Source organism: Hyperolius riggenbachi, chromosome 10 (assembly GCF_040937935.1).
Source record: "Hyperolius riggenbachi isolate aHypRig1 chromosome 10, aHypRig1.pri, whole genome shotgun sequence".
Lineage (NCBI taxonomy): Eukaryota > Metazoa > Chordata > Amphibia > Anura > Hyperoliidae > Hyperolius > Hyperolius riggenbachi.
This window is the reverse complement of record NC_090655.1, coordinates 133,886,044-133,911,835: the sequence shown is the minus strand read 5'-3', so window position 1 is coordinate 133,911,835 and position 25,792 is coordinate 133,886,044. Positions and strand designations below refer to the sequence as shown.

The 25,792-nt window shown below is 45.0% G+C and overlaps 1 protein-coding gene across 1 annotated transcript; it reads right to left on the bottom strand.

Annotated features, from left to right (window-relative positions):
* Nucleotides 1-4,714: 4,714 nt before the first annotated feature.
* Nucleotides 4,715-25,591, bottom strand: PSAP (prosaposin). Its single transcript, XM_068257496.1, has 4 exons — nucleotides 25,447-25,591; nucleotides 7,727-7,860; nucleotides 5,473-5,547; nucleotides 4,715-4,836 (listed from the first exon to the last, which is right to left on the bottom strand). Exons 1-4 carry the CDS (start codon nucleotides 25,487-25,489, stop codon nucleotides 4,747-4,749), a joined length of 342 nt encoding a protein of 113 aa, XP_068113597.1. The 5' UTR covers nucleotides 25,490-25,591; the 3' UTR covers nucleotides 4,715-4,746.
* Between the last annotated feature and the right edge of the window lie 201 nt (nucleotides 25,592-25,792).

Genomic DNA, 25,792 nt, shown 5'->3' with positions numbered 1-25,792 from the left:
ACACACCCTTAAAGGGATACTGTTAGGGGGGGGATCAGTTGAACTTACCCAGGGCTTCTAATGGTCCCCCACAGACATCCTGTCCCCGCGCAGCCACTCACCGATGCTCCAGCCCCGCCTCTGGTTCACTTCTGGAATTTCAGACTTCAAAGTCTGAAAACCACTGTGCCTGTGTTGCAGTGTCCTCGCTTCCGCTGATCACCAGGAGCATACTGCGCAGGCGCAGACCATACTGGGCCTGCGCAGTACGCTTCTGGTGACATCAGCGGGAGCAAGGACACGGTAACACAGGCGCAGTGTTTTTCAGACTTTGAAGTCTGAAATTCCAGAAGTGAACCGGAGGCGGGGCCAGAGCATCGGTGAGTGGCTGCGCGGGCACAGGATGTCTAATGGTTATTAGAAGCCCCGGGTAAGTTCAACTAATTTTCCCCTGACCCCCTACAGTATCCCTTTAAAGAGGAACTTCAGCTTAAACAACATACTGTCGTTAAAGGGAACCTTAACTGAACAGGGGGTAAAGAGTTTCACTTACCTGGGGCTATTACCAGCCCCCTGCAGCAGTCCTGTGCCCTCGGAGCCGCTCTAGAATCCGCCGGTCCCCCGCTGTAACTTAGTTTTGTTTTTGACGGCTCAGTCGGCCGGCCACCATGCGTATTATTGGATGCATTCCCTACTGCAATTAGCGCGGTTGCGGATCACAACGCGTATTTTTGTACGCGTTGCGGTCCCCATCAGCACTAATTGCAGTAGGGAATGCGTCCAATAATACGCATGGCGCCCGGCCGACTGGTGAGTCCTCAAACACGAAACTAAGTGACAGCGGGGGACCGGAGGATTCTAGAGCGGCTCCGAGGGCACAGGACTGCTGCAGGGGGCTGGTAATAGCCCCAGGTAAGTAAAACTCTTTACCCCCCGTTCAGTTAAGGTTCCCTTTAAGGTACATCCCGATGCGATCGTGCGCACCCGAGAGGGGACGACAGCTGACATCGCATATGGCTCCTGGTCGCCAGGGGATCATAGTGATCCCTGTTACTGATGCAGCGGTAGGGGTGGGAAGAAGAGGATCCACTCACCTTCCTGCTGTTGCCCCAGCAAATCGGCGCTCCACTCCGCTCTGGCCGGCATCCCCGCTTGCTCTGACGTAAGTGCTGGATGCCGGCTTGATGTCCCAGAGTCGGGACCCACCACAGAAATGAACACTACGGCACTTTTTGAACTAAACACCTTGGCCAGCACCGCCAGATGCAAGCAATTGGGGTCCTGAGGAGCATCAGTCATCACCAAAGGTTTCTATCATGAAGAACTGGGTCATCACTGCTGAACCTTTGCCTCCCTCTGAACCCCCCTTCAATGTCTCCCTAGGGTTAAAATAAGGTGCAAAGTGCAACTGGTGGTGGCGTAGTATGGCAGCCTCAGCTTTTGCCTTTCAGACACTCCCCCCAATCCTTCCAGAACCTATATCAGCCATAAACAATTCCGGGTACAACCCTGTCTGTACTTGGTGAAATAAATGACAAATCATAAATACCCCAAAACCATAAAAAATTCCCACTGCTTTATGATTCAGTTACTTATACTTAGTTACACAGAACACGCCCTGGAACACTGCACTCCACTTACTCTGAGGCACTGTTCTGTAGCGGCTTCTAAACTTCTTAGACACAGATACAGCCACACAAGCACACTTCAGCAGCCTGCAATGCTTGGCAACGTAATATGTGGACGTCATGCACGGAGCATGGAACAACTTCCCATAAGTAAAGAGGCTTGTTGGCAAATATTTAACAGGGTTTTTTCGTTTCTTTAAGGGCACTCGACGAGTTGTGTATGAAGAGGAAGAACACAGCTACAAGAGGGTACCTGACAATCAAGTTTCTCAGTGATAAGCATGTACTGTTTTTTGTCAACCTTGCTTGTATTAGAAATACCTTTTGGTCAAAACTTTCTCTACCCTTACACCTCGTTCACATTAGGTGCGCTGAGAAACGTGTAAGCGCATGATAGTATTAAAAAAAAAAAAAAAAAAAAAAAAAAACACATGCACTTGTGCGCGCTTTAGACCTAATAAGTTGCCAAGAATTAATCATCTCAATCAGTAGCTGATACCCAATTTCCCATGAAAACTCTTTTCCTTTCCTCAAACATATAACGGGGGTCTGCATCGCTAATATTGTGGTGAAACCCCTCCACAGTGTGATGTCAGGACCATGGACCTCAGTTTCTGGGCTATGAACCTCATTGCATTGTGGAAAATAGCTGTTTACAACTGGCCAAAAAAAAAAAATAATAATCACGCAGCATCTCCTTCCACTGACATTACATGCCAGCAGTAAAAAGGTCACCATGCGATAAATGTTGCATTGTAAATCAGGGAGAGGAAAGATTATACAATAGGCAAACACTGACTAAATCATTTATACATAATGATTGTACAAATGAAGCACTTTTTTAGTACCGTCTTTTCCACCGTATAAGACGCACTTTTTCTCCCCCAAAAATGGGGAGAAAAAGTCCCTGCGTCTTATACGGCAAAGGCAGGGAATCCCCGACTTACGAACGCCCCGCCGATAGGAACCGCGACCCGCCGCCACGTCGGGGATTCCCTGCACTGCCCCTTATGTGCTGCTCTGTCCTGCGTGTCCATGGCTCCCCCGTGTGGTCCACGTTCTGCCAACAAACTGTTGCGTATGACGGCAAACACCGCTGGTTGTGCATACGTTCCCCGTGTGGTCCGCAACTGTCCGCTTGTGCCCCCACTTGAGTCGACGCTTTCCCCCCGGTGTAAATGGCTAGACCGTGCTCATCTCACCCAAGTCCGTGCCTTCTGCGGGGATCGAAGACCTGTCTTCACTTTTGCACTTCCACTTTAGTAATTGCTTCTGCTGCGTCATCAGCAGAAGCCTTCACTAGGGGGAGTCGCATGTGTGAAGACAGGTCTCCAATCCCCGCAGAAGGCACTGACTTGGGTAGATGAGCACGGTCTAGCCATTTACACCGGGGGAAGCGTCAACTCAAGCGGGGCACAAGCGGACAGTTGCAGACCACACGGGGGGACATAGGCACAAGCGGCGGCGGGTGTTTGCGGTCATACACAACGGCAGTTGTGGCCCACCCAGGGAGAACAGGGGACACTTGGAAACATACTGAGGACAGCAGGGGACAACAGGACATACTTAGGACAACAGAACACACGGAACAGTAGGGTATGTACCAAAGGCACACATACAGGGGACAGCAGACACACATTAGGGACATACTGGGGACAGTAGTACACACACTGGGGACAGAAGGGGACACAGGAGGACACCAATTAAGGGAGAACATCTACAAGACGCTCCTGGTTTAGTACATCTTTTTTTCCCTTGTTTTTTTGCCCCCTAAACCAGGTGCGTCTTATATTCCGGAGCGTCTTATACGGCGCGAAATACGGTACATCATTTTCCACCTGAGCTCCTCTAACACAAACATTTAAAATTTAGGTGCTCTTTAAAAAGCTACAAACTACAAACTACAAATTTGCCACATCTATAAACACCATGCACTCAGCTCCTACACTGAAAAAAGACTTCTCTTTACAAGCTTCGTAAAGCAGTATTGTCACCATCAAAATCAAATTTCAACAGCAACTGGTCTGAGTGTATTAAGTGATAAAGATGCTAATCCTGCTGTTATGGTTTGGAGTTATCACATACTTTAGGTTAGGAGCACTGGCTCTAGTGCCAAACAGTTGAATGCTGGAGTTCTTTTTATATATAAAATATTCCTCTTCCATTTATTTCCCTGCCTAGCTGCTTATCAGAAATCAGAAATCCCCTCTGATCACTTGTGTTACAAGCAAGGCTGAGGTGACTCAGCAATTTGAGGATAAGATAGCGCAGTACCTAGATACACCTCAGTGGGAGTGTCTCAAGACTCTGGAGGAGGGCAGCTAATGAATACACAGTGAGCAAGAGAAGGGGGGGTGGGGGGGGGGGGGGGACAAGAGTCAGGGAGGATATAATGTCAGCATTAGCTTGGCAAGATGGCCACTGCCTAGAATAGGATTTTCTGCTTTTCCTTTATAAAATCACAGGAATCATTACGTGGATAGCACAATACATCTGTTATGTAAGTAGAAGTAGTATTTATCTACACACATACATACATACATTGTGTTTTTTACTTCTAGATTAGCATGGGTGTCGCTTGTTCTTTAAAAGCAAATCTGAGTTTCAAATAAAAAAAAGGGTGATCCTTCCTCAAGATTTTATACACATCAAAATTTTGAATGCCCAACCATTGCCCTATTTTACCAATCCCATGTAGTAGGAGGACTCAACTACACAACCTGGTCACAGTCCGTTAGCCCTCACACACATGGAACTGGTAGAATTTCTCAATTGGATGTGTGTATGCACCCTCAGCAGTGGAAAGTCTTTAGATGCTCCAGAGGCTTCACATATCAAGCTTTGGCTTAGGTACACTTCAAAGGCCCAAATATTTTGGTAATACAGGTGTAATACAATTCATTACAGTAACAATCAGTGCTTTGACCACCTGCTGCTATTATTCTAACATGAAAATCGGCTGGTCTTTTTATGGTGACAACCTGTACAATACATACACATATGTAAGCTGATCACCACTTACATATGGTAGTCAGCTGAAGACCATAGTTGCAAATAAGGCCCTAATGGTAATAAAATACAGTTAAAAAAAAAACTACTTACAGTTTCTTCTACAATTAAAGTGATGACGATTGGAAAGTTACTGCTGGATCAACTGCTTGCATTCAGTAACCAAAGCGGGGTTTGGAAGGAACTCGCAGGCCTTCTGCATGACTGACATCATTTCACTCTATAAAACAATGGAGAGGGAAGTAAACTATAATATATAACCGCACATTCATAGCAAGGCTATATAATTATATACTATGTGCTACAAAAGGATGTGCGACAGGGGTGAAATGACAAACATCTACAGTAGATGAAGAATACACAGCAAAATCCAGAGGATCTGCCACAGGCAGGGATTGCCCGATACATGTGCTTGCCAATTGCTTGAGCAAACAGCCAAAAACCGCACAATCCTCCCCTGATGCAGCAGAAACTGCTTACCCATCCTCCAGGTGCTGTCTACAACAGTTCCTGTAGCTCCCAGCAGCTTTCATACGTCCTCTGTGTATGGACAATGGAAAGCTGATGGGAGCTAGAGAATACATAGAAGACTTCACCCGGAGGATCTGTAAGCCATTTCGGCTGAACGGGAGGAGGTGGAATTTCTCGACTGACGAAGCTAGAGAATCTCCATTTTCATGCTAAAATCAATCCGTAATCAACCTGAGATGTATCAACAGTCAACAAATATCTCACCTATCAGAGAAAGATCTTCTCTTGTTCAATTTGCCAAAAAATTGCTAGATTTATGGGTACCTATACAGCATTACCACTGCTGCTCCCCCCCAACGGGAAGGAGACTAAACTGATAACATACCTGTGTTGCATTGTCTTTTACAAATGTTGACACTGCAGTCACCACCTCCTTGCAAACATCACATGAAAGAGATTTCTGCAATACAAAGCACAAACACATTTCTTTATGCGATTGATCAAAAGCCACAGTGCTATAATAACCAGCTAAGATGGAAATAGGAAAAAAAAAAACAATACAAAAAAACCCCAACCACAACACTCATTTAAAAATCTTGAGCATCTTAAAGGGAACCAGAGATGAACGATTCACACAAAATAAACATATCAGTTGATAGCTTGTAAAGAATAAATGCTCTACCTGATAATTTCGCCACTCTGGTGTGCCTTTTTGAGTGTTTTTTTTATCCATTATAGCTCCAGGAAATATCCAATATGGCCACCGGCTCATACCTGTTCTGCTTCCGGGTTATAAATTCTGGATGTGCTCTCTAGCCTCTATGAGACTATAGACAAGCAGGGCTGCTGCTGCAGGCTTTCATCTGTGCGCTTTCATTCTGGTATGCTGTGTGTGGCTGCCTGTAGGAAGTGTCTCTCATAGAAATGAAACTGCATACAGTAGATAATGACTGGCACAGTGCACACAAATACACTTGTCTGTTTCAGAGCTTCTTTCTCGGCAGCAGCAGCCCCTCCCATGTCAACAGCTCTGAGTAGGGGGCCAGGAGGGGGCAGGCTTGGGCTTGAAAAGACTCCACAGAAGAGTGACTCAGCTATAATGATTCCAGGTCAAACCTAGACTGAATCAGTCGGTGGATTCTTATCACAGTTGATAACAGATAGATTAGACTGAGAAGAATAAAACTAAAAGCAGGGTAGGTGTTTACTGTCATGTTCCCACTGATAAATGTAATAAAATACATGAGGGTGCTTCGTCTCTGGTTCTCTTTAAATAATGAAGTGAGAGAAACATGGAGGCTTCCATATTTAGTTCCTTTTAAAGAATCACATTGCCTGGGTGTCCTACTGATGCTCTACTTTTAGTCATAGGCTCTCAACATTATGATTACAATTTTGAAACAAAAATAAATAAAAATTAGCTGCTTGCTTGTTTCTGATGTGTAATTCAGACACTGCTGAGGCATGAAAGATCAACAGGATGCCAGACAACTAGGAATAATATAATATAGAGCGAGAAAGACAGAGACTCTCCTGTACAGCTGTGTCTTACAAACTGCTACGATTGCTCAATCTCAGGGTTAACTCAACTGCTGGTGTCTAATTAATTTGACAGGTGAAGCTTCTCCCCTCCAGTTCCACTCACAGACAGGGTGCGAGCGAGCCCCAGGTAAGTATAATTGCTTTACTTTAATCTCAGGTACACTATTTAAAAGGGGGCCATCTTTCATATAGGCAGCTGAAGGCAGTGAATTCACCACCTGTCTAGCGCCACTTGAGCAATTGTTAGCACTCAGTACCAGCAGTGGACAGAGCCCTAAACTGCCTGACAAACTTCCAGTTCAGCCTCCCACCTGAAAGAGGCCCAAGATGGAGCCTTACATATCTTTCAGTGGAAGCATTCTTTAAAAGACGTAACTACAAATGCTAAGCAAAAATAAAAAGCGCCTCAAAGGGATTAGAAGAGCTGAGAATAAGCCTAGGTGCCAGTTTACATTCATGTGTCATGCTTCCACATTAATTTGACACAATGTGTAGAGGTTTCCAGGGTAGGATCCACTACCATCTCATGCAGAGGCATGTCATTCTTTGATGACTGGCAAAAGAGGCGGTCAATGAGATAAACAATTTTAAGCTGATACAAATTGTTATTTTATGCAGTTTGAAACTTTACAAATAAAATATCAACTCAATGACCAGCATCTCGTGCAATCTCTCTAAATGGCAGTGCAGTCTTCTGTCTAAAAGTGTGCATTGTAAATGTGTGAAAGGATCCATGCAAAATTACTGGGCAAGGCATGGGCCTGCCCTGAGCCAAGCCTCAATGGAAAATAAGGCTCCACACTATAACTTTTGTAAAATCATAACACTGGACAACATTTCATGATGTACAACGAAAATACAAAAATTGTGTGTGGGAAGATAGGCACTAGTATCAAGGTCACAACTGGCCTATGGATGGGTAGTTGGGTAGCGGAAAAGGTAAAAACTATAAGATACCATGACTGGGCAAGGTGATCTACTGATTCAAAGTCTGCATATATGTATGCAGGTTCTACCTATTCTACAAACCTAGCCAATATACTGTATGTGTTTTTTTTTTATTTTTTTGTCTTTTTTTAATGAACAGAATAACTCACCACTACTGGTTTGTTCCAGACTGTTTGCTGGCAGTGAGTAACTGCCCCACACTGATCAGCAGTTTGAACATTTACACACCACACACTCGGGCCTTTGGCACACTGCTCTGTACCCAACAAGGGAGTTGCTGTAACTAGAAGAGAAAACAAAAATGAATTAGCATAAAACTAACACAGCACCTCCATTTCTTACTAAACAGTTTATCACTACACAATTAACTTCATCATTGACAAATATCAGTAAGCATCTTTCCTTTTCCTATTTGATAAACAAGATTCTGCAACAGTATTGCAGATTATAATGAATCTTTGTAGCTAACTAGCATACCATCATTTGCTTCTAGGGCCCCTACTGATAGTTATGTCAACCTTTGCACCAGGTCTTGTGATGTGGTCATAAATATAGAAGTAATGCTGAAAGGCTGCACAGAAAACACCATCCTGAAAAATTACAAACTATTTTAGGATAGCTGCAGCAGAAAAATGTAAGACAGGACCCCTATAATCATATCCCCCGCCCAGATGTGGAACAGAGGCCGTCTGTTCAAGTCCGCTCTTGCAAAAAATAAATTAGGTTTTTTTTTTATTTAAAAATCCATTCTAGTGAAAAATCACCAGTCCATCTCAATAGCTTACAAGATAGGTTTACAAAAAACACTGTATATACAAATGTTTAAGCCTGTAATTAGTACAGACCACCAACGTACAAGATTCCCTCTTCCTGTAGGTGTAATCAGTAAGGGCCGATTTCCACGTAACCAGTACTTGTAGGGATGCGAGCGTGCATCTGCATCACCAAGCCATGCCAAGCACAGCTATAGGATTCAGATGCATGCAGCACGCCGTCCATATTTGCTACAGCATGTGCCCTGGATGGTTAGGCATTGGCCACATAGGCAACAATTCTCTATGTGACTCGCCTGCAGGGTAATGCTGCAGATCAGACCAAATTTGGCACTAGTGGAAACAGAGCCAAACACAAAGCAGGAGGTCTTGATGGTCAGTTTTCACACATGTACCAATTAAATCACTAGCAAAAGAATGGTCATTCCCAAGCTGATAGATTGTGGAGCCTCACACACACGTACAGACTGTCAACTGGCAGGGATAAGGCTTAGGGCTGGTTCAGACGGACGCTTGCGGAGCGTTTGGAACGTCGCGCTAAACGCTTCCATTTAAGTGAATGGGAGCATTTACACCGAGCTTTTGCGCGCATTTACACGATTGTGGCGTTCGGGTCCCGATTTTCGATAGAGGTCAAGCTGCCCCCGGAAGAAACATGTAGCTTCCAGGGGGCAGCCAACCGCGACGGCTAATGTCCCCCTAGGGGAAGAAAAGACGCGACCACATCGGAACACGACGCAAAGGCTACTGAAAGCCTGACCGTGCAGCCGCCGCAACACCCCCAAACGTGACGCCACACAGACGTCCGTCTGAACTAGCCCTCAGATACCTCAATCAAGTTTATTCTAGCATGCGTATAGGTGCGTACACCTGCACTACCGCCGGCAACGACAGGTCCGCCGGACCCTCGCACTGGGCAGATGTTTAGCCAACAGTAGCATGTGCTTACGCGTTGTCGACGGACTGATAAGGCTTTTTCTGAACGATCCACTCAGCGCGTACAAACGCATTACTGTCGGCTGAACATCCGCCCAGCGGGAGAGTCTGAAGGACTGAGATCACAATGGGTGAGGTGTGCAATTGTGTGCTATGAAACAAAGTAAAGACAAACAATCTCAAACATTCCAATGGCTGCACTAAACTAGCGCAGGCCCCTTCATTTTTTCTGTAATGCTGGGAACACACGATACTTTTTTTGCAGTCTATCCACGCGATTGATTCTCTGCTCGATTCTCTTATCTTCCGCTAGTTTTTCTTATTTTTTCCCATTCACTTCTATGAGAAATCGAGCAGAAAACAAATTGAGCAGAGAATCCGACATGACGGAATTTATCTATCACAGGCATCTATCGGAGCAATTCTTCCACAAAAACGAAACTTGTGTTCCCAGCATTATACACATACACCATACAATGTCTGTAAGATTTTCTGTTAGATTTACCTGCCAGATAGATAATTTCCAACAAGTTGGAAATTATCTAACCAACTATCTGCCTAGCAATTAATATTCTTCTACTCCGCAGAAGATAACCAAAAGACAATGCACCAGAGATAATGGTCTCTACCAGTACTCTACAGAAAATAATCTAATTACAGAGAATCTTACAGAAAATACACTAAGCGGATTGTTCAGAAACAGCCTCATCAGTCTGCCTGACAGACTGGACACACACTGTCGCTGGAACGCCCGTCCAGCGGGAGGGTCTGACGGGCCCGTCGTTCCTGAAAGTAGAGTGTGTGTGTGTGTGTGTGTGTACGAGCCTTAACAGAAAATTGTATGGTGTGTACTAGGCATTATGCTGGGATTACACTATACGTTTGTGAGGCTCCATTATCCCGCCCGATTCTCTTATCTTCCATTCGTTTTTCTTATCTTTTCCCATTGTTCCCCATGCAAAAATCGAGCGCGGAATCGATCGGGGGCGAGATCAGACATGTCGGAAATTATCGAGCCATCTAAATGGCTCAAAATCTAACCATGTATTCCCAGCATTAGAGACAGCGCACCACATGTCCGCATTCAAAAACAACAAAGTTGTTAAAAAGACTACACACTTTCCAACCTGCATGATAGTTGGGCAGGTTGATCCACCGGTTGGACCTGGCAAACATGTAATCAGTTGGTCATCTGGTTGTTTGCCAGCCGTACACACACCCAACTTATCTTCCAACAGACCAAGTTTAGAAGATAGTAGGCCAGATTGTAATGGCATGTGTTCAAGCCTTAAGTGGCAGACAATTTACATTTAAGTTAAGATCAAGTTGTAATTTGCATCTCATTGGTCAAATCTAATTTAGCGCAATGTATGCTCACTAAATCCACCACTCCCCACAGTTTGCCAAGATCATAATTTATCAATATATACACATGTTCACTGTATAGCAACGCAGCAGTACAACTACCAAGATTCTGGATGTTCACTTAGGGCTGGTTAGGCCTGAACAATTTTAGGAAAAGATTGAATTGCACGATTTCTGTCAGAAATTGCGATTTAGATTCGATTCACGATTTTCAATGCACAACGATGTATCAGCACACTGATGGTGACTATGAATTTCCCTAGTATGGGTAGCCACGTATAGGCGTCCACAGTATAGTTTCGCCAGCTATAGGTTCAAGGAGCTTCCACAGGGCAGGTTAGGCAGCGCATAGGGGGCCACAGGACAGGTTAGGCAGTGCTTAGGGGGCCACAGGACAGGTTAGGCAATGTGTAGGTGCTGCAGCCTCCAGATCCCCCTCCCCTCTGAATTTACCTGCTCCGCCCTCTTCCCCTGCTCGCAGCCCCCTCCTCCTGTAAGTTCCCATTACAGTCAGGCTCACCGCATTGCGCTACCGCACGGTGAGCCATATGGAAGGGGCAACGAGTGTTGCCTAGTAACGGTGGCCACCAGGAAATTACGTCACACTTCTTAGTACAGGCCGAGAACACTCGCCGGCTCTTTCCTGCGGCTCTCCGCGCGATAGTGCAATGTGGTGATCCCAACTGTAATGGGAACTTACTGGAGGAGGGGGCTGTGGAGCAGGGGAAGGGAACGGAGCAGACCAGGTGGCAGCAGCGAAAACCGCCGCTTTGACGATCCCAAGATATTCATTGCCCTGATCGTGATTTCCGGTTTTAAACTGAAAATCGTTCAGCCCTAGGGCTGTTGCACACCAGAGCGGTTTTTTTAAAACGCTTGCAGGGGGAAAAACCGCTTGACTAATGAAAGTGAAGGGGATGGTGCACACCAGAGCGGGTCATTTTTCCCCCAAACGCAAACTTAGGGGCTGTCCTATAAGGGAAGATGTGGCACCACGCACAAGATCGCTGTAAAGGTTACTAAGGGAGTGCAAATAACCAAATCACATTGAGACAGTTCCACCTAAGAAGAAAGAGGCCTTGCACATCCCTATTAAAACTTCACTTTTAAATTTAAATCCAGTAAAACAGGCAACATTACATCTTCAAGTCATGGAAAGAGAGGTACAGGCAGTTAATGGGAGGTCGACAGCCGTTTCGCGCCGATTAGGTACAGTGGCGCATCATCAGGACAACAGCAAACTCAGGGGCTGTAGCATTTTTTAGATTTCAGAGGCGTTTCTGCCTCAATGTTAAAGCATAGGAAAGTGGAAAACTGCTCTGAAAAACAAAAACGCTAGATCAGAGCGGTTTTCCAGGCGTTTTTGTTACAGAAGCGGTTCAGTAACCGCTTTTACTGTAACAATATTTGAAATCTGCTACACAAAAACGCTCCAAAAACACTAGGCACCTCACTAAACATGCCTAGAAATCACTCTGAAATCGGCTTCAAAAACCTCTAGCGTTTTGAGGATCTGCTAGAGGTTTTTGGTGTGCACTGGGCCTTACATAGAACGCAGTGTTGAAACTGGCTGGCTACAGTTACTGGTCAGTGACCTTATTGTTTGCTAAGCTGCGTATGTTTGTGGAAATAACAGAGCAGAACGTGATGTGACTACGTTAAATGGGTGGAACCTGGTCACAGTTATACAGCCTACGTATTTAGGCAAATGATCTTACAGTACAACGGTTGGGCCGCTTAAAGAGATCCGGTCTTTTTCGCTTACCAGTCATAGTTCTGGCACTTGCTAAGGAGCTGCAAACACAACATTCCCCCCCCCCCCCCCCCCCCAAAAAAAAAACACAACAATAATTTATTTTGCCAAGTACAAAGGAGTTGTACCCTGGAATTGGTTTTCTCTCATACAGGTTCTGGAAGGAGGTATGGGTGGGCAGAATGTCTGAAAGCCAAAAACCAAGGCTGCCATTCTACAGCGCCACCAGTCACACTTGGCAATCACCTATTATCCCTGAGGTGACATCGAAATGAGGGGGGAGGGGGCCCAGAGGAGGGCAAAGGTTCAGCAGCGATGGCCCAGTTCTTCACGTCAGGCAGTGGCAGCCCTTACTTCTGTATTAGCGGCTGGCATCATTGAGAAGCTGAACCAAAGGTAACCCTGCTGTGGTGGAGCAGCAGCAAACGATGTATGGATTGATGGGATGGATGTAATACAAAATACAATGAATACAGCATTAATTCCATATGGATCCGGATTAAATTGTTGCACATTTGGCCTAAAAATGCCACTTCTCTCACTGCTCTTTTCCGAGAATACCAAACACCAGAGTTAAGGGTCAGCATTTTCAGAACTCAGCCCCTCTAGCTGTACCATACTTCTATATCAGCAACACCAAGTGTCAGGCCTTTACACAGATATTACACACTGGATCTTCACACAACAGCCAAGTGCAAGAGTTTACCCAGCCCTGTGGAAGCTGCACTAAAGTACGCTGTGCCATCACTGTACTCACCATAGCAACAGAACATGATACTCACACCAGAGCACCGCTTCTGTACCACACTCGCTCACCACAGTAACACCTGCAGGATTCAGCTAGAAGCCTGATCCTAAATGGGCCCCTTTGAAACGGACGGCTGTGAAAGATTTTAACACTATAAACATACAGGTAGTCCCCAACTTACGAACGCCTGACTTACGAACAACCCGCCGATACGAACGGCATGGATTCTATATTTCCATGGGAACAAGCCCCAAAAATCTTTCAAAAATTGGACTCGTAGTTTTTGAGAAAATTGATCCAAAAAAAAAAAAAAAAAAAAAAAAAAAAAATTTCAAACTTTTAACCTTGTATAAACAGGTGCAAAGGGCAGAGGTGACACAGAGGGGGACACTGGAGGTACAGAGGTGGACACTGGAGGGGACAGAGATGGCACAATGTTCTAACTTAAGAACAGATTCAGGTTACGAACAAACCTACAGTCCCTATCTCGTTCGTTAACCGAGGACTACCTGTACTATATAATAATATAGAATAGTAAAGCTGGCAATACACTAGGCCGATTCCCCGCCGATCAACAGCAGATTCCGTCACTGGGATCGAATCTGCTGTCAAATCGTTAACGCTAAATTTTGATCTATTTCGTCCCGAACTAGATCGGTCCCGCCGATCACTCCGTGCGGGAAATTACCATCTATCGCCCGCAGGTAGGGAACGCGTCACTAGCGGCGTTCGAGTGCACGACAATACAGCAGCAATACATTACCTGTTCCGCCGGCGCGACTCCCCTGGTCTCTGTCGTCTTCTTCTCCACTCTGGTCTCCGTGTCCGGCAGGCTTCATTTCTTCCTGTCCCGGCAGGAAGTTTAAACAGTAGAGGCCGCTCTACTGTTTAAACTTCCCCCAGACAAAAAGTGAAGCCTGCCGGACACGGAGACCAGACCAGAGCAGAGAAGAAGACAGCAGAGACCAGGGGAGTCGCACCGGCGGAACAGGTAATGTATGCAGGGGGGTGTGGGGAGCGGCGGCAGCACCACCACCACCGATTGTGAATGGTTTCAGGCTGAAATCGATTCACAATCTGTTTGCAGTAAAGGCAGCCATACGATCCCTCTCTGAACAGATTCAATCAGAGAGGGATCTATCTGTTGGTCGAATCTGATGGCAAATCGACCAGTGTATGGCTACCTTAAGACAAACAAACAGTCTGGGAGTGTCCTCTTCAGTTAGGTTTTCCTCCACGCTTTACCAACACTGCTCCTTATCAGTGATAAAACCTCAGTTTACCTAAAATTAAACTGAATATACAGATTTGTTGAAACTGTTTACACAAACCAGATCTGAGATATTGGAGATAAAGGTTAGGGCCAGTCAGCAGTAGTGTCCCACAATGTAATTCCTGATGTGCAATGGGTACTCACTTTGAGATTATTTCCAAAATGTCCAATTTGCTTTCTGATCAATTTCCAAACCTTTTCCGTTAAGTGCAATAGGAAATCGATCGGTAAGCAAATCGGACATGTTGGAAATCGATCTGACAGTAAATTGCCCAGAACATCTCATAGTGTGTACCCAGCATAAAAGAAAATCCTACAGAAAATGGTATGGTGTGTACTAGGCATAAAGCACCAAGAATTGATGAACATTGACATTCTGTGGCTGGCCTCAAAGCAGATAGTCTCTTGCAAGATGTCATTGCACACATGCTATCAGACAAGGTACAGGGGACATGGACACTCAGGCTGGGAACACACTTGACTATTTTCGTACGCGTTTTCTGCACAGAATAACTGAGAACTAGTGTTAAACAATGAGCGTAGAAACATGGTGTGCAGAAAAATGCACGCAGAACACTGAAAGACAAGTGTGTTTCCTGCCTGAGGAGGAATATTGTGGTGACTCCCTGAAGATATGTAAGTGTAAGGTGGTAGATGGTAAAACATAGTAAAAGTGCCCATACACTATGCAATATTCCCCAGCAGATTCAATCACTTTGCTTAACCCTCCTGGCGGTCTAATTAATTTGGTCAGGAGGGAGCACAGCAGTTTTTTTTTTTTAAATCATGTAGCGAGCCAGCGCCTTCGGCGATCTCAAAGAACGGGATTTCCTGGACGGCTTCCAGGAATGACGTCACCGGCGTCTTGACAACATTTGGAGTCCCGATCCACCCCTCAGCGCTGCCTGGGGTCCTGGGGGGGGAGGGGGGGGGTCAGCGGGGCGCGACGGATAGCGGCGATCGGTGTGTTGACGCAGCTAGCAAAGTGCTAGCTGCGTGCAGCAAAAAAGCAAATCGGCCCAGCAGGGCCTGAGAAAACCTCCTGGGCGGCTTACCCTAATCTACGTTCGGGGTTACCGGGGTTACTTTGAAAAGCGCTAGCGTTAAGTGTTTTGCCAATATTTTTGGCAGATCAGGAAACCAATACATTTTTAATTTGGCACTTTTTACTACAGGTACCCCATTTATTATATGCTTAATTTGTATTACAAAGGTTTGTCACAGGCATGCTATTTATACTCATACAATCAGGACGTTACAGCTTTCAATGTGATGTGGCGGAATTCCAATAGCTTATTAAAAACTGTTTTCATTACAGAGAATCTGTATTGTTAAATTCGTTTAAAAGTAAACATACCAGTGCGTTAGGGGACATCTATTACCCTCTGTCACAATTGTGGTTAAAAACAGTTTTAAAAAGTTTGTTTGTAAACAAACAAAATGGCCACCAAAACAGGAAGTAGGTTGATGTACAGTATGTCCACACATAGAAAATACATTCATACACAAGCAGGCTGTATACACCCTTCCTTTTGAATCTCAAGAGATCATTTGTGTGTTTCTTTCCCCCATGCACTGAAGTTTCAGGCTGCTCTTTTCTTCCTGCAAACAGCTTTGCCCTTGTTGTAATTCCTCAGTATGTGAAAGCCCAGCCAGCTCAGAGGACGATTTATCCAGCTTGTAAAAGATAAGAGAAGAGAGAAGCTGCTCTAATCTAAATAACACACAGGCAGTGTGCAGAGAGGGGCCTGGAAGGGTGAGTTCATAGCAGAACCACAACACTGACGAACTTGGCAGCCTTCCAGACACAGGCCGACAAGTCTGACAGGGGAAAGATACATTGATTTATTACAGAAACAGTGATAGTATAAAGTGCTGCAGTTAGCCAGAACACATTAGAATAGCTTTTGGAACTTGTAGGATGATAAAAAACAGGATGCAATTTTTGTTACAGAGTCTCTTTAAATCCTGCAACTGTGGCTTGGACTGCTTCTGTACTCTGTACTACCTGACCTAGATTCCTTGAATAAACATGTTTTAGGAATACACTTAAGAGCCATCGGTTACACTGAATGTTTGAATAATTGAATTCTCAACAGGTCAAAAACTACAGATACACTATAAAATATTTTTGCCCAATAAGACAATAGTTTCAACAAATGTCAAATTTAGCAGAAATTGTGGTTATCCACTGCACCATGGTTGTCCCGTGATCAACCCACAGGAGACACCCAATGATCAGCATAGGAGGTTTTTGCCATAATATATCCTCGATCTCAGATCAATTGGTGCAGCAGTTGAATAGTGTATGGGTAACTTAACTGCTCTACACAGAGGCAGCTATACACACACTACTTTTCTGAGATAAACCCTACATCAGCAGACCTTTTGGAACAAATGTTGATCAGAAAACATTCCTCTGGAACGGCTGAGTACACACGATGCATTTTCCCGCTCAATTTTCCACCCGATATTTTTACCACTCGATTATCTAATCTTCTGCTCGTTATTCTTATGTTTTTCCATCCACTTCTATGCGAAATCAAGCCAAAAAATGTATCGGAAGGAATATTGGACATGTCGGAAATTATCTATCGAACCCATCTATCGGGGGTAAAAACGTATGGTGTATTCGCAGCATTATGGTGACTGCCAAATTAGTGGAATGCTTTTACAGCAATGGGTAACACTATTCACTGCTAAACCATCTCACCTTTGGCCCAAATTTGTGACTTACCAGAGTCAGTAGGCCCATCACCAGCAGACGATGCATCTTTTCAGCACACATTGCTCTGAAGTGTCTTAGGTCTGGAACACACAAGAGCGTTTAGGGAGCACTTTCAATCGCTAGCGATTTTCCTTATGCTCTGCCAGTGTAAATGGATGGGACAGATTCCACTAGAGAGATGGCGATTAAGGAAATCGCAGGACATGCAGCATTTCGGGAGCGTTTCCATTCTAATGGATTGCAAAGGAGCAGGGAAATCGCTCCCAAAACGTTATCTAGTGTGTGTACAGTGCCACCCCATTTCTCTCAATACACTGGCAAGTATTCAGCTTGGCAGATAGTCTTTCCAATGCACAGACCAAGGGTATTGTTCTACTCAGCCCGAAAACTTTGTTTTGCACTTGTTAGCCAGGAAACTAGCAACACGTCTGTACACATTTAGCCCTGAACTGTTGCCTAAGAGACCAAGACCCAATGCATGTGGTCAACAAAAAAAATAATGTGTGTACGTGTGTGTACGTGTGTGTACGTGTGTGTACGTGTGTGTACGTGTGTGTACGTGTGTGTACGTGTGTGTACGTGTGTGTACGTGTGTGTACGTGTGTGTACGTGTGTGTACGTGTGTGTACGTGTGTGTACGTGTGTGTACGTGTGTGTACGTGTGTGTACGTGTGTGTACGTCCTCAGCCACCACTAAAGCAATGTACAGATCCCGATCTCTTGCTGGCCTAAACAATCATCCGCTATCATTTACACAATCTGCTTGCCAGGCAGGAACAGCACATATACAGTCAGCTTGCCCGTGCTGCACATATTAATCCTATCGAGTGTGAGGGGTTGGGGAGGAAGAAAAAACAGCGATTGGCTAATAATAATAAACACCAATTCAAGCTTAGGTGACTGCTTATTTCCGGGAATGGGACAGAAGCAGAGCATGAGTGACTGCTGCATAGCTCTGTACTACATTAGACAGTTCAAACTTACCAGTGACAGCATTGGAATCCTTATTAACCTCCCTGGCGGTTAAATTTTTTTGCCAAATAGGCAAAAATCTTTTTTTTGTTTTTTTTTGTTTCATGTAAAGCTACCAGAGTGGTAGCTACATGAAACACCACTAGAGGGCGCATGTGTCCCTCTAGTGCGATCATCGCCGGCATCAATAGCAAACAGGGGACCGCGTATATAACGCGCTCCCCTGTTTGGCTTCTGCCAGCCGACGTCCTGACGTCAGACGCCTCCGATCCAGCCCATAGCGCTGCCCGGAACTCATTGGTCCGGGCAGCGCAGGGGGGGCCCTCTTCTGCCGCTGCGTGCGGGCGATCGCCGCAGAGCGGCGGCGATCAAACTGTGTGCGCGGCTAGCAAAGTGCTAGCTGCGCGCACAGCACTTTAAATTGCGAAAATGAGATATCTTCCTGCGCGGCATAGCCCAAGCTCAGCTCGGGCTTACCGCCAGGAAGGTTAAGGGCTCAAACCCACTAGCAGCCTTTTCTAAGCGCTAGTGATTTGAATAAGCTCTTGCTAATGCAATGTTATGGGGGATTTGTATAAAATCACAAAGCTCTAGTGGGATCACATCCATAGCGTTACATTAGCAAGTGCTTTTCAAATCACAAAGCGCTACTAGTGGGTTCCAGGCCTAAGGCCTGTAACCCACTAGAAAGCGCAAAATGCTATCGCAATGTCTAGCGATTTGTGATTGCATTTTGCAAGCGATTTCCCTGTTCCTATACAATTCATTAGAATGAAAATGCTCCCAAAATGCTGCATGTCCTACGATTGCCATTTCCTTAACCAGAATCGCTTAGTGGAATCTGTCCCATCTATTTACATTGACAGAGCATTTAGGGAAATCGCTAGAGATTAAAAGTGCTCCGTAAGCACTCAAAAAAATTCTCTAGTGGGTTCCAGGCCTAAATCCGATTCTTGATACAATCCTGCATCAACTCACAAATATTTGCATCTCATTAGTCATCCTGATTGGGCTTCTTCTCTGTGTTAGGGATGGTGCACACCGAGCGGCTTTTTGGGCGTTTTCAGATCCGCTTGCGGCTGCGGATCTGCTTGGTCAATGTATCTCAATGGGGTGGTGCACACCAGAGCGGCAGGCGTTTTGCAGAAACGAAAAATGCCTGGGTGAGGCATTTTTTGGATTTCGGATGCGTTTCTGCCCCAATGTTAAGTATAGGAAAAACGCAAACCGCTCTGAAAAACGCCTGTTCAGAGCGGTTTTGCAGGCGTTTTTGTTACAGAAGCTGTTCAGTAACAGCTTTACTGTAACAATATATGAAATCTACTATACTGAAAACCGCAGCAGCAATCCGCAAAACGCTAGCAAAACGCCTCATAAAAATAAAAAAAAGCGTTTAAAAATCTGCTAGCGTTTTGCGGATCTGCTAGCGGGTTTTGGTGTGCACCAGCCCTTACAGCATATATTAGTTATACAAATAAAAGTGCACATACACTAATCAATTTTACCTGTGCCCAAATCTGCAAGTCTGTAAAAGGACAAGGGGGACAAAAGGAAGGGGGAGAGCACTCAATAGACAATTTGAGAAAACTGGTTAGCCAACCGTGGAATAATCTCACCTGAGATTCCTGCCGATTAGCCCATATGGGTTGGTCAGCTGAAGAGCTTTTGTCCCACTCAGAACCGGGGACCAGGTCTTTCCAGCGATCTTTCTCTACAAGGTGTACTGGCACATATGCTCCTCCGTCCACTGAACTTCAGTCCTGGATCAGATGTATTTCCACTCCTCGCAAATGCTACCTACCGCTACAGGCGGCCACATTTATGCATAGGAGTGTCTGCACAGAGGTGTCTTGGATGTGCAGGAGGAACCAAGTTTGTGCCTAGATTACTCCACGCAGCTCTGTATGCTTTACACTTGTAAGCCACAGGCTGCAGGAGCTCTTGGAGCCAGGAACTGGCTCAGTTTGTGTGAGGGGTAATGGCTGGGAGAACCTCCATTCTGCGTGTCTCGCACAAGCAAGCAGCAGGCAGCTGGAGGGAGGTTTGTGAATGGACAAGCAGGTGCGTGGTAGAAAGGATAAAAAGGCGGCTGCCGTGTAGTGTAGTTAAAATTAATTTATTCTAATAAACAGCGACACGTTTCCAAAGCTCAACTCTCATCAGCTCCTAGCTGCAAGAGCTCCTGCTTTATCACCGCCACTGTGGGACACAGGAGGACGAGGGAAGCCTCGATAGGATCCGGAGGCTTCCCCCACCCGAGGTGAGTACCCCCCAGGGGAACTATTTTCTTTACAGATTTTCTTTAAAGGAGTACTGTAACCTCAAAAAGCAGAAGAGTTTAATTTAACTGGGGCTACAGCGGGGGATCAGAGCATCAATTTGTCCCGGCACAGTTAGGCATTTTAACTTACCTGGGGTTGAAGCCCCAGGTAAGTTAAACATTTTTTTTATTTTTGGGGTTACAGTACTTTAACCTCTTCAGGACCACAGCCTTTACCCCTTTAACACAACCCCCCCCCCCCTTTAAAGCCAGGCTATTTTTCACAAAAATGGCCACTGTGGCTTTACGGGCTCGCTGCAGGGGTGCACATTTCCCTCCCCCTTTTCTCCCTACAAACAGAGCTCTCTGTTGGTGGGGTCTGATTGCTCCTCCAATGTTTGTTTTTTTAATGTCTTTATTTTTATAATATTTTTTTACAATTTTTTTTCCCCCTCTTCCCCCCTCCCTCCGCCAGCCAATCAGCGTGGCCGGCTGTGATAGCCTTCAACCGATCACAGCGGATAACTTTTGTCCCTCTGGAGGGTACAGCCGGGTGACACAGCTGTCCCCTGTACAGCGCTGCCTTAGATCGCAGCATTGCCACTGGGAGACTGAATGGCAGTCCTGGGGCTACCACCGCGGTCATGCCCATCGGCGTGACGCAGTCCTCTACAGGTTAAACCACTTACAGTCCATATATGAGAAAGGAAAACTTGAATATAACACCTGATACACACAATTACATTTTTTGTCCGATTGACAGTCTAATCAATTCTTTCGGAAGGGTCCAATCTAAATTCTGATTATCTGATCATTTTGATAAAAAAAATTATTACCAGAAATCAGATCAGACCGGTCATAAATAATAAATTCATCCATCAATCTGTAGGAACATTGCATTGTGTATACCAGGCATAAACGAGTTACCTGAAGTGAACATGGATAAGTATTGTAAATGCTTTCAGCTTCAAATAGTATTTAAGGACTCATACATTTTAGTGATATGTGGTAAGCACAGGTCACATACATGACCTGAAACTACAGACACTCTCACAAAGTATAGCATAACGTTATGTAAACACTTTATATTTTCATCAGAAAACATTATTTGCCTTCTCTTCATCGATCCACCATTACAGATTGCACTCCCAATGTTTTAATTTCAGAAAGATTCTGCAACCTGGTATCATTCACAAATACTCCCCTCAGAGCAAAACATGCTGCTCAGCTGGGAGTCAAAAAAAAAACAAAAAAAAAAAAAAAAAAACCCAAACGTCTACAAAACGCTTATCCACTACACCTCTATCCCACCCTCAACCCCCCAGACTCACCCGTTTCATAGCCCCCACGTGTCTGGCCCATACACTGGTCGATTTCAGCCATCAATCAATCAGAAAGCGATTCTTTCAAATCTATTGATCGATTTGTGGCAAATTTCGATCAATTTCAATGGATTTGATCTGACAGGGTGGAAGATCTAGGTCGATCTGCTGCTGGTAGCAGATCCATGGCCCATAGTTTTGCATAGGATCTAATGGTCCAATAATGCATTTAGATCGATTTCTAATAGATTTAATTTTGAAATCTATTGGAAATCTGTTCCTAGTGTGTGGCACACATCAGATAGATTCCTGTCAGCTTCAACTTGACAGGCATCTGACAGAAATCTGATGGTCGAATCTGCTGCAAATCTATAAGTGTATGGCCACCTTTTGTGTCTTGGTCATGTCATTAAAGCCATTTTTGAATTGACCAACAGTGCAGGTGAAACCACCATACATTCACTAGTTAGTACCCACTAGAGCCCAGGATTGATACCTGATACCTAAGTGAGGGGGATGGGGCACAGAAACCAAACAGACATCCCAGACAAAGGAATATTGCACAACATGCCACTAACAGCAGTGAGGCACCAGAGTTCAACAACAGACAGAATCACAATAGTCTCCAAGCATGTGATGAGGAAGTAGCTACAAAAATATCTGCAGTAATGAATACGCCATCAAATATCTGGTCTACATTTCCTCAACTATATTGAATGAAGGGTCAATGGATCATATATCTTGGATAGAATTGTACAATGATAACATATGATAGACTTTTGTTGTCTGAACAATTTTTATTTCGAGCAAAAAAAAAAAAACACATTCATAGGAGATGAGCTATAAAAATTGGGTATAAGCAAAAGTGCCAAAAAAATACCATAACTTCTACAGAAAGAAAAGCACTTTAATAACTGTATTTAGGGGAAAACAAGAAACTACTTCTACTTTTCAGCAGGATTGTTATTGTACTGTAATAAAATGTGCTTGTAAAACAAATAAGTATTTACCAGCACAGTAGCGCCTGCAGTGATCACACAGTCTCCAAGATGGCATTCACCATTGTTATTGCAAGCAAGATTGACCAAAACAAAGACCCAGATTTACGAAAACCAGTATAAGGAACTAGCACAGAACTACAGCAAAAATAGAATAGAGGTCCCAATCAAAGTTTCTGATTGAATGCTCACAGAAACCACTCTACTTCTGCACCCGTTTTGCATCACATTGCCACAAATTCTCCTTGTAGTGGTCTTGATAAATTTGCCCACATACAGTACAAATTCTCCTTGTAGTGGTCTTGATAAATTTGCCCACATACAGTACAATGGCCTTTTTTTCTCCAAGGTCAAGTCACACTAGGCCTAATATAATCACTTTAAAGCGGTATCGTCACCATAAAAATCAAATTTCAACAGCAACTGGTCTGAGTGTATTAAAGAGAGTCTGAAGCGAGAATAAAATCTCGCTTCAGACCTCAGAGTTAGCAGGGGCATGTGTGCCCCTGCTAAACCGCCGTTATCCCGCGGCTTAACGGGGGTCCCTGATCCCCCAAATCCCCGCCGTAATGCGGGGGAGCGCTTCCTGGTTGGGGCAGGGCTAACCGCCGCAGCCCTGCCCCACGTGCGTCTGTCAGCAAGCATCTCCGCCTCTCCCCCCGCCCCTCTCAGTCTTTCTTCACTGAGAGGGGAGAGGCGGCGATGCGCCGCTGATAGACGCGACTGGAGGCAGGGCTGCAGCCGTTAGCCCTGCCTCCAGGAGCGACCAAGTCTGCGACCAAGTGTCGCAGTGGGGGGTTTGGGAGTCAAGGGACCCCCGTTTAGCGGCGCTATTGCAGCGGTTTAGCAGGGGCACACGTGCCCCTGCTAACTATGAGAGCTCGGAAGCGAGAATTATTCTCGCTTCAGAGTCTCTTTAAGTGGTAAAGATGCTAATCCTGCATTCAAAACTTTTTCTGCTTTTATGATTGAGTTATCACATACTTAAGGAACACTGGCCCTTTAGTAGTTGTGCCAAAGAATTGCATGCTGGGGGTTCTTTTTATCTATAATCTATTCCTCCTATTCCCTTTATTTCCCTGCCAGCTTCTTATCTGAAACCTAATCCCCTACTCACTTGTGTTTACAAGCAAGGCTAAGGCGACTCAGAGATTGGAGGAGACAAGAAAAAAAGTAAAGGGCAGAAATGACATCACGAGTTAGCCTCAAAGAGAACCCGAGGTGTGTTTAAAGAATGTTATCTGCATACAGAGGCTGGATCTGCCTATACAGCCCAGCCTCTGTTGCTATCTCAAACCCCCCTAAGGTCCCCCTGCACTCTGCAATCCCTCATAAATCACAGTCGTGCTGTGAGGCTGTGTTTACATCTCTAGTGTCAGTCTCAGCTGCTCCCCCGCCTCCTGCATAGCTCCGGTCCCTACCCCCGTCCCTTCCCTCCAATCAGCAGAGAGGGAAGGAATGCAGGCAGGGACTGGAGTTCTGCAGGAGGTGGGGAGAGCAGCAGACTGACACTATAGAGATAAACAGCCAGCTCTGACAAGCTGTTTGTCAGCAGCATGGCTGTGATTTATGAGGGATTGCAGAGTGCAGGAGGGCCTTAGGGGGGTTTGGGATAGCAACAGAGGCTGGGCTGTATAGGCAGATCCATCCTCTGTATGCAGATAATATTTTTCAAACCCACCTCGGGTTCTCTTTATTCTCTTTAACTGTGGGCAAAAGACATGGCCCACCAGGAACAGAATTCTCGTAATTTACTATATAACATTCACTGAAATCAAAACGTGGACAGTATAATACATGTGTTATGTAAGTAGATCAAGTATTTATCTACTTATATGTGGTTTTTTTTTCCCTGGCATAGTATGGCTGATCCTACTGCTTTAAAACAATAGCAGCTTGCGTCCACAACGACAGTCCACGGTTTGCATACCGCTACCTTTATTGAAAGTACTGATAGTCACAACTGTAAATTCACTATCCCTTCAGGCATATGAAGCTACAGTACTCACAATTCCGATTTTATATGCATTCCGATTTGCAATTTTTAAATCTGTACAGCATGCTTCATTTTTCTTCTTATTTTGATAGCATCCAGGGGAAAAAAAATCAGAATCGCAAATCGGATTTGCAGTGTGCAGGGGGCCTCAAACAGTACATTAGATAGTCAAACACCGTAGTTCAATAGATTGTCAATAGACTGCATGGCAAAATCTACTGAAAAGCTGTGTGATAGGGAATTCAATCAATCTCAAACCAGAAAGGGATTGGTCGGTTTTCCATATTGTATGGCAATCTGTGTATGGGCACCTTCACAGAGAAGTTCGAAATTCAATGTATTTTTCTTACATATAAACTTCCCATGGGAAGAACCATATCTCTGCACAAGGCTTATCTCATTTCAAAACTAAATTATTGCCCAACAGCTAGGCAATGAAGCAAACGGGTAATATTACAAGAAAAGCCTCCCAAATCGAAACTGCATTATAATTATATTGCAATCGAGTTTTTCAGATTAGGTAAGAAAAAAAAAAAGTAACACACTAAACACGTATCGCCAGTCCTTGTAAACAGACGTCCACTGAGGACATTGGAGGAGCTCCAGTGAGGGGCTGGGATGCCAGAACACTGTGGCCTCTCCTCAGTATGACTGTGCACAAGGAACATAAACACCCAGATCTGCCACCAGCCATATGGGCACACACCCGCTGGCACACTGCACTACAGTCATACAGTAATCTTACCGGCTGCCAGAGCACACAGCGCGGCCACAAAAATCTTCATCATGGTGACTCCCCGAAAGTGCGACCCAACAACAGCTCTGATGACCCCGCACTGTACTGATAACTGTGGTGACCACGCCCAGTCAGCTGACTCATGGAGTTCCCCGGCAGCACCACCTCTATCAGCTGACTATTACTCAACAGCTTTCACAACCGGAAACAGCCCGCAGCACTGTGGGTAGCCGGTGTAATGTCTGATTGCGCTGCCCGGAAGCTCCCTTCCACAGTGAGTGAGTAGCACGCATGCTCAGTGTGAAGTTTAATGATTCTGCTGGAGATAAAATACCAAATATCTCCGCTCCCACAC